The sequence below is a fragment of the Haemaphysalis longicornis genome, unplaced genomic scaffold (genome assembly GCF_048455015.1).
Source record: "Haemaphysalis longicornis isolate Haplotype H1 unplaced genomic scaffold, Haemaphysalis longicornis Haplotype H1 scaffold_10, whole genome shotgun sequence".
NCBI classification, from domain to species: domain Eukaryota; kingdom Metazoa; phylum Arthropoda; class Arachnida; order Ixodida; family Ixodidae; genus Haemaphysalis; species Haemaphysalis longicornis.
In genome coordinates, this window is record NW_027526204.1 from 132,992,544 (window position 1) to 133,006,058 (window position 13,515).

At 49.0% G+C, this 13,515-nt stretch overlaps 1 protein-coding gene across 2 annotated transcripts in view; it reads right to left on the minus strand.

Annotated features, from left to right (window-relative positions):
- The window catches only part of LOC144159352 (sodium- and chloride-dependent glycine transporter 2-like), a 104,689-nt gene that overhangs the window by 21,612 nt on the left and 69,562 nt on the right, over positions 1-13,515 (minus strand). For both annotated transcript variants that reach the window (XM_077690773.1, XM_077690772.1), the window contains exons 2-4: positions 6,143-6,401; positions 2,467-2,598; positions 859-1,028 (exon numbers count right to left, since the gene is read on the minus strand). In XM_077690773.1, the coding sequence (XP_077546899.1) occupies positions 859-1,028; positions 2,467-2,598; positions 6,143-6,401 (561 nt within the window). The remainder of the gene's footprint in view (positions 1-858; positions 1,029-2,466; positions 2,599-6,142; positions 6,402-13,515) is intronic.

The window sequence follows — 13,515 nt, forward strand, 5'->3', positions numbered from 1 at the left end:
TTGCATCGTTGCTGACATCATAGAGTTAATACTGCTGACATCGATGCCATCTCCTCGAAGCAGTATTCGTTGACTGCTTCGTTCGAATTGTAACGGGCATTAACATGGCGCGCTGTCCGCGAAGACGGCCACGAAGCCGTCGAAAGGAGAAATTGGAACGCACCTCAACTCTGTCGTAAGTAAACCGCGATTATAAGACACTCTCATCAGCCCTAATTTAAACCGGCCGAGCACTGAACAGATGCAGATCACCTCGCGACCAACATAACTGATCCTGCGGGCTCTCACATGAATGCATCAGCACCTTCCCTCTCCATCGGTCCCCTCTCCTCAACCGCCCCTTTTCCACAACGAATGAGCCTACAGTATTCATGAAGTCAAGCGGTCAAGAATATTCGGTGATGGTATACAAAATGAAACTGAACCGGTGCTAACTTGTGGGGCAGAAACTTCGGCCTTTCCTAAGCAGCTTGAAAGAGCGCTGTAGATCAGCCTTGAGGTCCGCTAAGAGAAGAATGGTGGGAGTAGCGCTCTAAACAAGCACCAGAGATGAGGGAACAAACTGTTCTAGTAGAGGACATCATAGCTCAAATCTATAAAACTGAAAAGCGGAGCTCGGTCGGAGGTGTAATATAAAGGACCTACAACACAGACCTCGAAAAAATGTCGATGTAATAATACCAAGGGACGTGGTAAGAGGGAAGAGCAAGAACCGTGTGCAGGTTTGAGGGAAGATGATTCGCTCTCGGAAAAAGAATTTCTGTAGGGTAGGGATGATTGGGAAGTTTATGGGAGAGGCCTTCATCCTGCAGCGGCTGCCTGCTACTGATGGTGATGATTATTGTCGGGAATGCTCACATTTTGTGACCGCACGAAGCACGGCGTGTTGTTGGCCCATAAGGGATCGCAGCGCTGCCAAGGCACCTGTGCCTGGAATGTGGAAGCGGTGTAGTAGATGGTGTAGGCCATGATGACGTTGTAGTACACCGCCACCACCATGGATACGCAGACCATGGCTGCGCCCACACCTGCGAATAGAAAACGCTGGTTGGTTCTTTGCTGATTTCCCCGTAACGATAGCCATACAGGTTAGCTGGAAGGGAAAAAAAGTTGATTGATTGATTGATTGATTGATTGATTGATTGATTGATTGATTGATTGATTGATTGATTGATGGATTGATTGATTGTAGGGTTTCACGCGCCGACGCAACGCAGGCGATGAGGCGCGTGGTAGTGGAGGGCCCTGGATTAATTTTGACCACCTGGGGATCTTTAACGTGCGCCGAAATCTCGTACACACGGAAGTTTTTGCTTTTTGCTTCCATAAGCAAAAAAAAAAAAAAAAGAAGTCCCTCCTTCATGCCGCCACAGATTACGACAATGGGGTATTCTGGGATGGAGCAGCTCCCGGATAAATTTATGCCACCGGGGTCCACTTGTACCGCGCCGAAATATCGTACAGTGGTGATATTTTTACCTCGGTTATAAAGACAACCGCGGTGACCGGAAGTCACATTCAAATCGAAATAGACAGTGTTTTAGTTACGGCAGCGGATAAACCGCGATGGTCAAAGCATACTGCAGCCCGCGTCTCGCAGCTATTACTGAAAAGATGCGCAAAGATCACGAAACTTCCCCAGTGAATACTTCTTCATCGTGTACAGCTTTGCCTACATAACCGCCTTCTCACACCCTTTCCTAGCCCAATACTCCGAGCCTGGGCAGACCAACTCAGCTGCACATCGGCGCCTGATCCGCTACTACTGACTGACCGCGCCGAAACGGCGGCTGTCACCTATGAAGCCCTGGACTGCCGACCTCCCTGCGGCACGGCTTCTGTGTCCTTTTAACACGAAAGTGTTTTATTCCCAGAAACACCAAGATTTCGCTGACGGCATATCCGTCTCGGAAATGATGCCAGTACAACGAAGCAAGCGTCCTGTAAAGGGTGCACCCCTGCGCGAAGGGTCTTCGTGCGGGGAAGCAACCTTTAGTGATAAAGAGCACGTTGTACTTAGGGTTCATGTTCGAGTTTTATATTTTAATACGAAAATGTTTAATGCCGGTATACACCGAGATATCATTGACGTCATAACGTCACGGAAAGGACGCCAGTACACGTTTGCCGAAGCGACCCGTCAGTAGGACGTCACTCGCCAAGCACACCCACAAGACAACCGCCGACTCGCAAATCATGCTCAGCTGCAGGTTTTGCTGCCCGTTTCACTTTCGTGTTTTACTGATTCCTATGACGGAGGAATCAACTACATTTTTTTGTAAAAGCAATAAACGTTTGTAACCCCCTTCCCCCTTCACTGCACAAAACAGCTGGGTCGCTACGTTCCAAAAGAGCGGTAGGGTTTGATAAATGTTTCGCACGTTGCACGTTCCTTGTTTCACGCCTTCTTTGTTGATTTTTCGGCCCCGCGTTAGAACGACGGAGCGAGGCCCCCGTGACGCTTACCTTTGCAGATGGGTGAGCAGGCCCATATCGTGAGCGGTCCCTGACCGGCGAACTGTCCGAAGGCGAGCTCTAGGAAATACATAGGCTTGCCGGCCAACGCCAGCATGATGAGGTACGGGATGAGGAAGGCGCCTGCACGCATAAAGGCACAGACACATTGAAGAAACTGTCAGTTATGTATACAACGGTACAAACGCAAAGTGTAACGGGTTTCTTTTTTTCTTTTTTTGTTGCAAGATCTTAACAGCTGTGCAAAGCTTTGTAAGAAGTTCTCAACCTTTCAGCGCATACACGAGTTCCAGGAACAGTTGGAACCATGGTCCATCAACTTTCTGTTGGGGTTGTAACACCAAAATTACTTTTTGACTAACAGACAAGGCAAAGAGCGGCGCATATCGCAACATGCAAGGTTTCTTGCCTACTTCTTGCCTACAGCTGAGTTAAGTAGTAGCATTTATGCCACTCGTATATCACGTTGACAGTCAATGACATGTCGAAAAAATCCCGAAAAAATGCCAACGGAGATAAAACCTTGGTGGGTACAGGTATACAGCTTTGCTGCAAAAGTCTCGCGTCTTTGAAACACGAAGCTTTCAGCGAGGAGTAAACGAGTGTCCCGATGTATTTTTAGCACGCGTTACGTCCTAGCGCGAGGCGTAAACAACTTTCCCGGTGTTTTAGCACCATGACTACATGAGACGAACGACGATTACGACGACGACGATGACGACAGGAGACGCCAACAACCCCAGCCCCTAAGCGGCTTCGCCCGTAAAATGCTTTAATATGTGCCAGCGACAGTGGTTGGACATGCGCTGAGGGAAGCCATGCTGGAAGAATAAGTGTGGTTGATTGCCACATATACGTTCAGTATATAGTTCGGGTTCGATACGCCAGAACAAACTTTCGGGCAGACTATTTACTAAAGACAGCGTCCGCCCCGAAGCTCGGAAAAAATAAGTCCCTTCTAAGCGTGACTACGCAAAGAGGGCGCCTGGAACGTCAGAGACGGCAAATGGCTGAAAAGATCTGCCTGACAGTCTAGTCCCGCATTGTGATCTCACGCACCATCGCCGACCGAGTGCGAACACGCGACGGGCGTGTTTGCGTGCCCTACTGCAGCTCAGCTTTTGCATTTTCCTCTTCGTATTTCTCTTATTCCAGAACCCTCTCCCATGATCGCAGCCTTGCTCGCTCCTGGGGCGCTTAAACCGAACATCACTCGTGACATGCAAAAGCAGCAGGCATGGGAGGTGGGAGCGGGGCAGTACGGCTGGCCGAGCGAGAGTCGGGTCTGGATTTCCCCGGTATTTGCATCGGCCGAATGAGCAGCCGACCCAGTTCGGCCCCGCGGGAAACCAAAGGGTGACTGAACCCGACAAACACATATACTGCTCTTCCCTTCGCCGATTGTCTCGGGTTCGCAGCTCGTGCACGCGTTCTGAGATGCGCGGCTGTCGCGCGCGCTTTGTCAGGACGTGTGCGCAAGCCGGCATTGAGGCACAAAAACACCACCAGCAGAACAGAAGGAAACAACGGCACAGCAAGGACGCCAAGTATTTGACGCTCAGGCCTACAAACGGAACGAACGTAAGGGTGCAGTAGTAGTTGTTGTTTTGTTGAAAGGAAGGAAATGAATTTGACAAAGTCGATAACACTTGTTCTTCGTCTCAATAAATTGATTGATTGTAGGGTTTGACGCGCCGACGCAACGCAGGCGATGAGGCGCGCCGTAGTGGAGGGCTCCGGATTAATTTTGACCACCTGGGGTTCTTTATCGTGCGCCGAAATCTCGTACACACGTGCGTTTTTGCTTTTCGCCTCCATCAGAAAAGCGGCCAGGAATCGAACCCGCGACCTCGTGCTCAGCAGCGCAACGCCTTGGCCACTGAGCCACCGCGGCGGGTCGTCTCAACAAAGCAATAACTAGTGGAAGCAATACAACGTCTGTCTCGAATTTCCGCACAGAATTCCATCTAGTAAATTCCGTTCAGAATTTCCGCCCAGAATGTTCCTGCGAGCCTGTATCACTTGAGAATGGTTGTAGAGGATTAATCTTTAAGCCCGGAATAAATACGTAGAAGCCGAAATGTAACTCAGCGCGTCCAAGTAACTTCCCATTGATTAATAAAAATGGGAAAGCGCTATCTACGAGCCACCTCGTGAACTAAGTTTGTGTGCCCAATAAGTAAGAAAGAATTGCATGCAAAAAGAAAAAAATAAAGAATGTTCGTACAGGCTCGGACGCCTCTCACAAGTTGTCCGGGTAACGCGGTGGCCTTCGTTGATAAATAATTACGGCTACCCACGCACACAGGCGGACTCCGAGCGTCGGCATTTATGCGGCCTCGATGATTGTTTCTTTTTTTATGGAGGTACCCGTATGTGGGGAAAAAAAGAAAGAATACAAAAAATGAACGACTACACCATCCATCTCTCTCACTCTCTTTCTCTTATACGCCCAAACAAATGAACAAAAAATCTGAATTACATCCGAATTCACATAAACGAACGGGTCTATTTTGTGTCATCATACCCACACCATTCGTCTCTCTCTCTCTCTCTCTCTCTCTCTCTCTCTCTCTCTCTCTCTCTCTCTCTCTCTCTCTCTCTCTCTCTTGTACGTACAAATAAATCAACAAGAAATCTGAATTGCATCAGATTTTACATGAGCTGGAGGAACTCGCGTAACCATTCACTTAAGATGGGCGGTCAAGGCTTTAAGCCGGGATTGCCTGCGCCTCCCCAGCGGCTGCAGCGTGCATGCAACCGGCGCACGGTATTTCCCCCAAGCTGTTTGTCCCGCCAGGCACGCCCTCTGCGGCAATTGGTATTCCACACTCACACACAAACTAAACGATCTCAGCGTCGGAGGATAGGCGCGTGTTGGACGAAAGCTCCTCCCGCCCAATGCGTCGATTTTACGCCTCTTCCACCGTCGAGTCGTCGTCACGCCAAGCGCGCGATAGCTACTACTGACATCCCCGTATTTGCACGTTTATCACGTGAAAAATAATTAGGTAAATTAAACTTCGATGTGGGAGCGTGTGCACTGACTTTTCGGCAATGCGGAGCAGTATTAGGAAATCCTGACAAAAGGGACTCCTTAAAGTTAACCACTGGTGAATCCAAAAACTCCCTTTCGACAGCGTATAGGAGTGAGTGAGTGAGTGAGTGAGTGAGTGAGTGAGTGAGTGAGTGAGTGAGTGAGTGAGTGAGTGAGTGAGTGAGTGAGTGAGTGAGTGAGTGAGTGAGTGAGTGAGTGAGTCCTTAATAGCGGACGGAGTGGGCACTCTGACAATTAACCAGTTGAACCGTGCCCCGAAACATAATCACCTTCTGTAACAAGCTCGGACAAAAGATGAGAGGGGAGAGAAATAGTGACCTAACAATTGTGAAGTTGACTAAACCCAGCGCTTGAACAAGGCGGCAAGTGACTGCGAACTAGCTCCGGAAACCACCGAGAAAGACATTACTCTATAACCTCGTTGATGGTAACATGGTGCCCGGGAAACGTATGATCCGAATTTCCACTAAACTAAGATATACACACTGGGATTGAGCTTTCACAACATAACTGCCTCGAAGACGCAATACCCTGTTGCGTATAAATGGGATTATACTTTTTTTTTTTCAGACGTACGAGAACAGCGCGCAGTGACGTTTCGGCACTGACCTCCTCCATTCTGGTAGGCCAGGTATGGGAAGCGCCAGACGTTGCCGATGCCCACCGAGAGGCCGACGCACGAGAGTAGGAACTCCCACTTGCTGCCCCAGTTGCCCCGTGACGTCACCGATGGGGAACGTTCCCTCTCCGCGACGTGGTGGTCGCCGCCATCCGGCTCCTTGTGCGCCGGTGGCTGGTGTGTCGTTGCCGCTGCGGGCCCATCGTAGCCGTTCAGTTGGACTGGAGTGAGTGTCAACGATCCCGAGCTCTGCGCATGGGTACAAAAGGCAACACGATGTGGATTAATGAAGGCACCTGAGCTGTCCCCCGGAACTTGTTTCTTTCTAAAGAGTTGTACGGAGCTCACATAACCCAAAGTAACGGTATCAAAGTGCAAATATAATGACGGCCAAGATGGGAGTGAGCAGCATTATGGTAATACACATAATAGAAGCATAATAGACTGAAAAAAAATGTTACAGCGCCATTTGTGCCTCGTATAAAGGGGGCGAAAGACAGCAGCGATGGATCTCTCAAACGACTTTGCCCTTGCCGACAAAGCAAAATTTTATAGTGCCGCAACTTGGTTGTTCTGCTCCTTATTCTGATGTCGCAAGTTCGCTCCTCGGTTGCGACAGCAGTAAGGCTTCTGAAAACCTCACCTTCCAAGGCTGTCCTCCAGCCTTCATTGCAGGAGCAGAAAGCAAGCATTACGTGATTCCTAGGACAGGCAACACGTCAGTGCCAAAACACCGCGGTATTACTACACGACTATCTACTACACGACTTTCTTTCTCTTTCGATTCCCGTGTCCCCATTTCCATGAGCAGGGTAGCCACCAACCGGACAGTACTCTGATTAACCTCCCCGCCTTCCTTGTACTGTTCCTTCCTTCCTTCCTTCCTTCCTTCCTTCCTTCCTTCCTTCCTTCCTTCCTTCCTTTCTTTCCTTCTTTCTTTCTCTCTTTCTTTCTTTCTTTCTTTCTTACTTCCTTCCTTCCTTCCTTCCTTCCTTCCTTCCTTCCTTCCTTCCTTCCCACTCGGACCTCTTCCGCCTCTGCATCCCCCCGACACCTTACACACTCATAATCGTAGACTGCACAGTCTAGGCGTAACGAACTTTGATAGGAGGAGCAGCCATCGCCATAGGATACCGAAAAGAGAAAAAGCGCGACATTCATCCCAGTCCCCAATTTATTGGATGTAACACCATTGTCCGAGGTTAGGTGAATGGCGAATGTACCACTGCACGAGTTGGCCGTTTTACTCTGCTCTTATACTTTTCCACCACTCTGTTACGAGCGGCGGGAATTGTTTTTAGATGCGAAGCATCTCTTGCTCGGGGGGATGTCCCGCGTCCGTGCCCCGCCCGCAGCGCCTCTGATGATGATTGTGGCAGGATCCCCCGAGGGATTGGTGAACCAAAGAGTCCATCACGAGATAGCTTCGCGTTCAACCACCGTAGTCATCTTCCCGTAGGGGAACCGCTGAAGAAGAAGAAGGAGAAGAAGACAAAGCTGCGAAGAGGAGGGCGTGTACGTTGCTCTCAGCCGGTGCACCAACGTCAACAACCTTTACCTCACCAACGCTGACGGAGACTACCGATTCTACCACAGAGACTACAACATCGACAAGAACATGGTGGACGAGTTTCGGCGCCTCGAGAACCACCGCCTACTCACCGTAACACAATTGTACTTGCGTGCCTTTGCCATCAATGTGGACCCGGACGTGGGATTCCCTCTGGCGCTACAAAACACCAGATCACTCAACATAACGGCAACACAATGGAACCACACGGAACCCCCATGATGCTTCGCATCCTCATCAGGGTTCCCCACGGGAAGATGGTGTAATTTTTTTGATTGATTTGATTGTGGGGTTTTAACGCGCCGACGCAACGCAGGCGATGAGGCGCGCCGTAGTGGAGAGCTCCGGATTAATTTTGACCACCTGGGGATCGTTATCGTGCGCCGAAATCTCGTACACACGTGCTGGTGTAATATTTTTATCCAGCTGATCCTCCGGTTCCTTATTATGACGACCGCCACTGCCTCTTTAGTAAACAAGGAGAACCATCCCACTAGCAATTATCCCAACGTCTGTAAGATTAAGTTCAAGATGCAAAGATAAGGATGACGTGGCGTGACGCACACAGGTACTTATGAAACTTTTTTTCTCTGGAAACCAGGTTGATTGATTGATTGATTGATTGATTGATTGATTGATTGATTGATTGATTGATTGATTGATTGATTGATCGATCGATCGTAGGGTTTGACGCGCCGACGCAACGAAGGCGATGATGCGCGCCGTAGTGGAGGGCTCCGGATTAATTTTTACCTCCTGGGGATCTTTATCTAGACGCAAAGTACACATTCTTTTCTACGATAAAAAAAACAATCGTCCCTGATTCTTCTCACGCCAGTAGAAGAGTTCTCATAGACCCCTCGCCTGTGTAGACGTTCCAGTGTAAACGTTTGCGCAATCTCCATCGTGCTCACGTCTTGTACTGCCTCGGACGTTGCGCACGCCCACGCAGTAACGCTTCGTTCCCCCTAAGACAAAAAGAAATGAGAGAAGTGCTTCTCCGCTTCTTATCTCTTTTCGCTAGGTCTTTATTTTCATTGCTGCTTTAATCTACCGGCAAACTCTGGATGTGAAGTTCCGAACTCTGATCCGAAGCTCTTCCGCGTGATCCACTTGAATCGCGAAACGATATAAACTGCGAGGGGAGCGCTATCACGAAGAGGCACGTGTGTGACCTTCGTCAAGCCGTTGCACTCAGCGGTAGAGGAAAATAACAACGCTGCCTGCACAAGCGCACGTACTACCGGGATGACGGAAGGATAAGCAGCGCGTAGTGCTCTCCGCGAACAAAGGCAGTCGCTGCCGGTTCGAAGGACGGGGGCCCCGGCTCTTGATGCGAGCAGGGGGACGAAATGATCATCCGATAATCGCTGTAATTGTTCTTCGGAAGCAGAAGCGGCTGCTGGATCGCTAGAAAACACGTGGGTGGGGATAAGGACCGGGCAGACTTGCGACGCATGCGGGGTAAGAGACTTTTCCGGTTGGGCTGTTGAGACTTCAGGCCGCAGTGGCTGTTTTTCTGGTGGATGCGAAAAGCTGCTAAGAACCCATGTTTGCGAGGTAAATGAATGGATGGAAATTTTATTAAAGGGACCCTGCAACACTTTTTCGGAATTTTCTCTAAACCCCAAATGCTTTCAGAACGTAGTCAACAAGCACACCCAGTACTTAGAATAGGAAGTCACGCACTACCTCAGCTAAAAATTACTGCTCGGTGCCCATCAGATAAATTAGAAACTTGCTCAAAATTTTTTTTTCTCTCTTTCCCGGTCTTGCCGGTCTTCGACCGCTTGATTGGCGTCATTACAGCCGTGTAGCGGCTATTGGGAGGCTTTCCTTCACTCACAGCACAGAACGCTTTAGATAGCCACACACACAAAAAAAAAAAGCCACAAAAGCAAAGCAGAAACGGAAGGCGTATTTGCTGCGACGAGCAAATCACGCAGTGCCACTCCGCGCTGGCGATAACTCTTTCGCAGTGCTTCCAGACGCGAAGTAAAGAGTGAAAGCGTTTATCGGAAGTTTTGCAGGGTCCGTTTAAGAACGGGATAGTGGGGATCAATCAGCCGCATCCATCAAGGCAGCCTACGAGATTTTGGCTCACGTTAAAGATCCCAGGTGGTCAACATTAATCCGGAGCCGTCCACTAAGGCGCCCCTCATCGCCTGCGTTGCGTCGGTGCGTTGAACCTTGCAATCAATCATCAAGGCCGCCGGTGAGGGCCCTGATGGTGTGAGCCACCATGGTTCCTGTTTTTCCTGGAGATTTATCGCAACATCCAGACATTAATTTCATTCACTACAACTTACATAAAAGTTGTGATTCTCTTTCCCTCTCTCCCTCCCCTCTCTCTCACTTCCTAGTGTAATTGTGTTGCTGTGTAAAGGTTGTGAGGGCCGTCCCGCAGAAGGTGGTGGAGATTTTGTGCAGGCACTCAGTTTGTCGACTTGCTTAGGGGAGGCCCAATGGGTGAAGCACGTTTCTGCGATGGAAATGAATTGCGACACACCAATCTTAACACGCATGAAGTAATTCTTAAGGCAAAAGCCTTACAAAGTACTTCATGCGTGTTGAGTCCGAAAATTTACCATCTCTTCCTAAAGAAAGCTGAGTGAATCGCGAAAGCCAAAAATGCGTCCAACGTTCGCTGAAAGTGCGTCTAATCAATCTTCAAACCTCCAAAGACCAAAATCGCAAACGAAGAACGAAACCATGTGACGATTTTTCGCGAACTAAGCAAACGCATGTAAGAACGATCTAAATGTATACCGGTACATGGTTTATGAGATAAAGGTAGATTACTGTTCCACTCCTCCTTCATGATCGATGCCTGTACTGTCTCATCCAGAACCTTTTTTTTTTTTTTTTTTTCGGATTTTCAAGTAAGCATCTTGACCCAATGGACGCCCGGTTTCACGCACGCGCCGTGGGTCCAGAGATCTTATCAGAGCTTTTCGCTCGACCAATCGATCTATGGGGAAATGCCTTAGTTTCTTTTGACAGGATGCAATCGGTACCACAAAGAAAACTTCCATTTTAAAGGGGCCATGGAGACAAAATACACGTTTGTTTAATTCGAACTTATTTCGTGTTTTATAGTGCCCTCAGTGCTTGTCCGGCCGCAAATGAAGGCGTCTTCACTGAGAAATTAATCAGTTTAGGGTAAAATTTTGATTCTCCCGCTACATCGTGTATTTCCGTGACGTCTGCCATTAAGTCATAAGTGCGCGTATTCAAACGAACTTCCACTGCGTCATTCGGCTCTGAAGCCTTGCTTGCCTTCAGTCCTCCCAGATGGCGCTTCCAAACTGAGTTGGACCGTTGTCTGCCGTTGCTTTGTTTTTGACCGTATTTGCACCTGGCTTGTTTTTGTTACGGAAGAAAGTAATAGTTCCGTGAAACATGGGGTATCCTCGACAAACAGAGTCATGTAAGACAACGTCGCTTACGCCAATCGGTCAGTGTCGTGCAAGACATCTCCAAAGCGTCGGGCCGCTGTGCAGCTAAAACAAGCATAGTGCGCCCTGTACCAACAGCAGTACGCATCGGTACTTCTATGCCTACGCGTATTTTCGTAACTTTCATAGTTTACCGCGCCACTTTTACTGCTGTAAAATGAATATGCATTACATTTAAGCGCAAATAGCTCGTTCGGCAAGCTCATAAGCCGTGCCTAATTTGAGTTTGTGTTTGCCGGCCTCAGCCAATCGCACAGTTGGGCATATGACATCATAGATTCTGTTGTGGGAAATGAGCTAATGGGTCGCGTGGCCATTCCCTTTTTCCTAATGATGTAGCTTATTTGAGCGAAGTTTACGTTAAAAATGTTGTCAGTATGATTCTAATGAGGCAATCTTTCGAATGAACCAAGCTTGTGTTCTGTCTGCATGGTCGTTGTCGTAGTTGTTGTCCGGTATAGAAAATGGCCGCCACAGTAAGGAATGAGCTTGAATTCCAAAGTCTCCACAACAGGAGCCATTGCGTCACCACTGCGCTGCCTTGGCGCGTTGCCAGCGGTGGAAGAATAGTTGGGCCAGTGCATGCCTCGTGACGGCACGTGAGTAGAACAGGTTCACCCCATCTGCGCAGAACTCTGATTCTACGGAAGCTGTGGCGTGTGTCACCAGTTTGCCAGTTTAAGTATTTCGCGTTAAAGGAGGAAGAAACAAAATAAAGAAACGGAACCGGTGTTTAGCTGCAAAGAAGGCCGTGCAAGTGATTCGCGCCAAACAACGAAAGCGAAGAAAGAGACGTAGAGACCAATGTAGCAAGAAAGAAGTCGTTGGTATCGCCAGGCATTCGCCTCCAAAGCACGTAAGCAGACGTAAGTGCCCTGAGATTTTTTAACGCGGAAGTTTTTTATGCCGGGATACACCAAGATTTGAATAACTTAATATCCGTCACGGAAATGACGCCAGTTCAACGAACACAGGAGAAACGGTATAAAAAAGGTTCATTGACGCGGATGGTGATGTCGTCTAGTAGAGCTTAGAGGTGAAGCGAATTAGTGCATCATAACGCTAACGAGCGCCGACAGTTTGCGCCTCAATCGGGAAGCGTAAGCTGCGTCGTTTCTGAGAGCTATGGGATCGTGTAAGAAAACTTGCGCATTACGCGCCGCAAAGAGGCAACGACGCCGACGGGCGAATTCCGCGAACGTGACTGATCTGGTGCGAAGTGAAACGCCAATGGGAAACAGGAATGCGTTCGTGCGTTCACGGCCCAAGCTACGAACTCTGCCTCTCGCATTCCACAAGCTGAGCTCGTTGCAACGCAACCATCTGCCGTGCACGCCATGAAGCAGGACCGAAGTGGTCGCACCGTTGCCGAAGCGACCCGCAAGCAGGACATCACTTGCCAAGCACACCCACAAGACAGCCGCCGACCCGCAAATCATGCTCATTTTGCTGCAGATTTCGCTGCACATTTCACTTTCGTGTTTTACCGATCCCTATTACAGAGGAGTCAACCACAGTTTTTTGGCGCCTTTTCGTTTATATTTAAAATACCCAGATCACACCATCAGCCATGCAATCGGCGTAGTGTAGTAGTTAAGGAGTGTGTCTCCCGCGTCCCTGTGTTACATTCTAGTCCCCGCCATTTTTTTTGCTCAGACAGACGCAAGTGCCTGTCCCCTGTCACCCCTGCAATATACAGTTTTGCCACTCTCTTCCCCTCGTCGCGAAACTTGCTTCTATGTCATGGGTTACAATGGAAAAGAAAAATAGGTTCTTATTGGCGTGTTTAACTTTCTTTCGATATTGCCCTAAGCCGGTTCTTGAAGGCAGGTAATCGCGCACTTCATAATATCGCCATCATTCCAGTAGTAAGCATCGTATCTAGATTGAGGGCAAAGAGTGCGATTGCGATAAGACCCCCGGACTTGTTGCTCCTCCGAAGTAGACTGCTTGAAGTAGTAGCCCGCTGATAGGCCGGCTAATTGTTCGCTGTTTACTTTCTAGGACCATCGCGTACAAGGGCAGCTGATCCGGGTTTACGCGCCGCACCTTATCAGTTGATGCACTATCTTTTCCAGGAGTACACACCTACCGGCAGATTGCCTGTAACTCCTCTCTATCTATCGACCTTTTTCATGACGCCGAACAGCACATGTGGGACCCAGCTCTCGACTTTGCGTCATCGTCACAATCTTCCGGAGAGTCATGATGAACAGAAAATACAGCGCAGCAGATACGCGGTGAGAAGTGAGACAAGACTCGCTGCACTACATCTTTTGTTAATAACGTCGAACCAAACCGCAAAAGCCACTTCCCGAGAACCTGTTCTGACTGA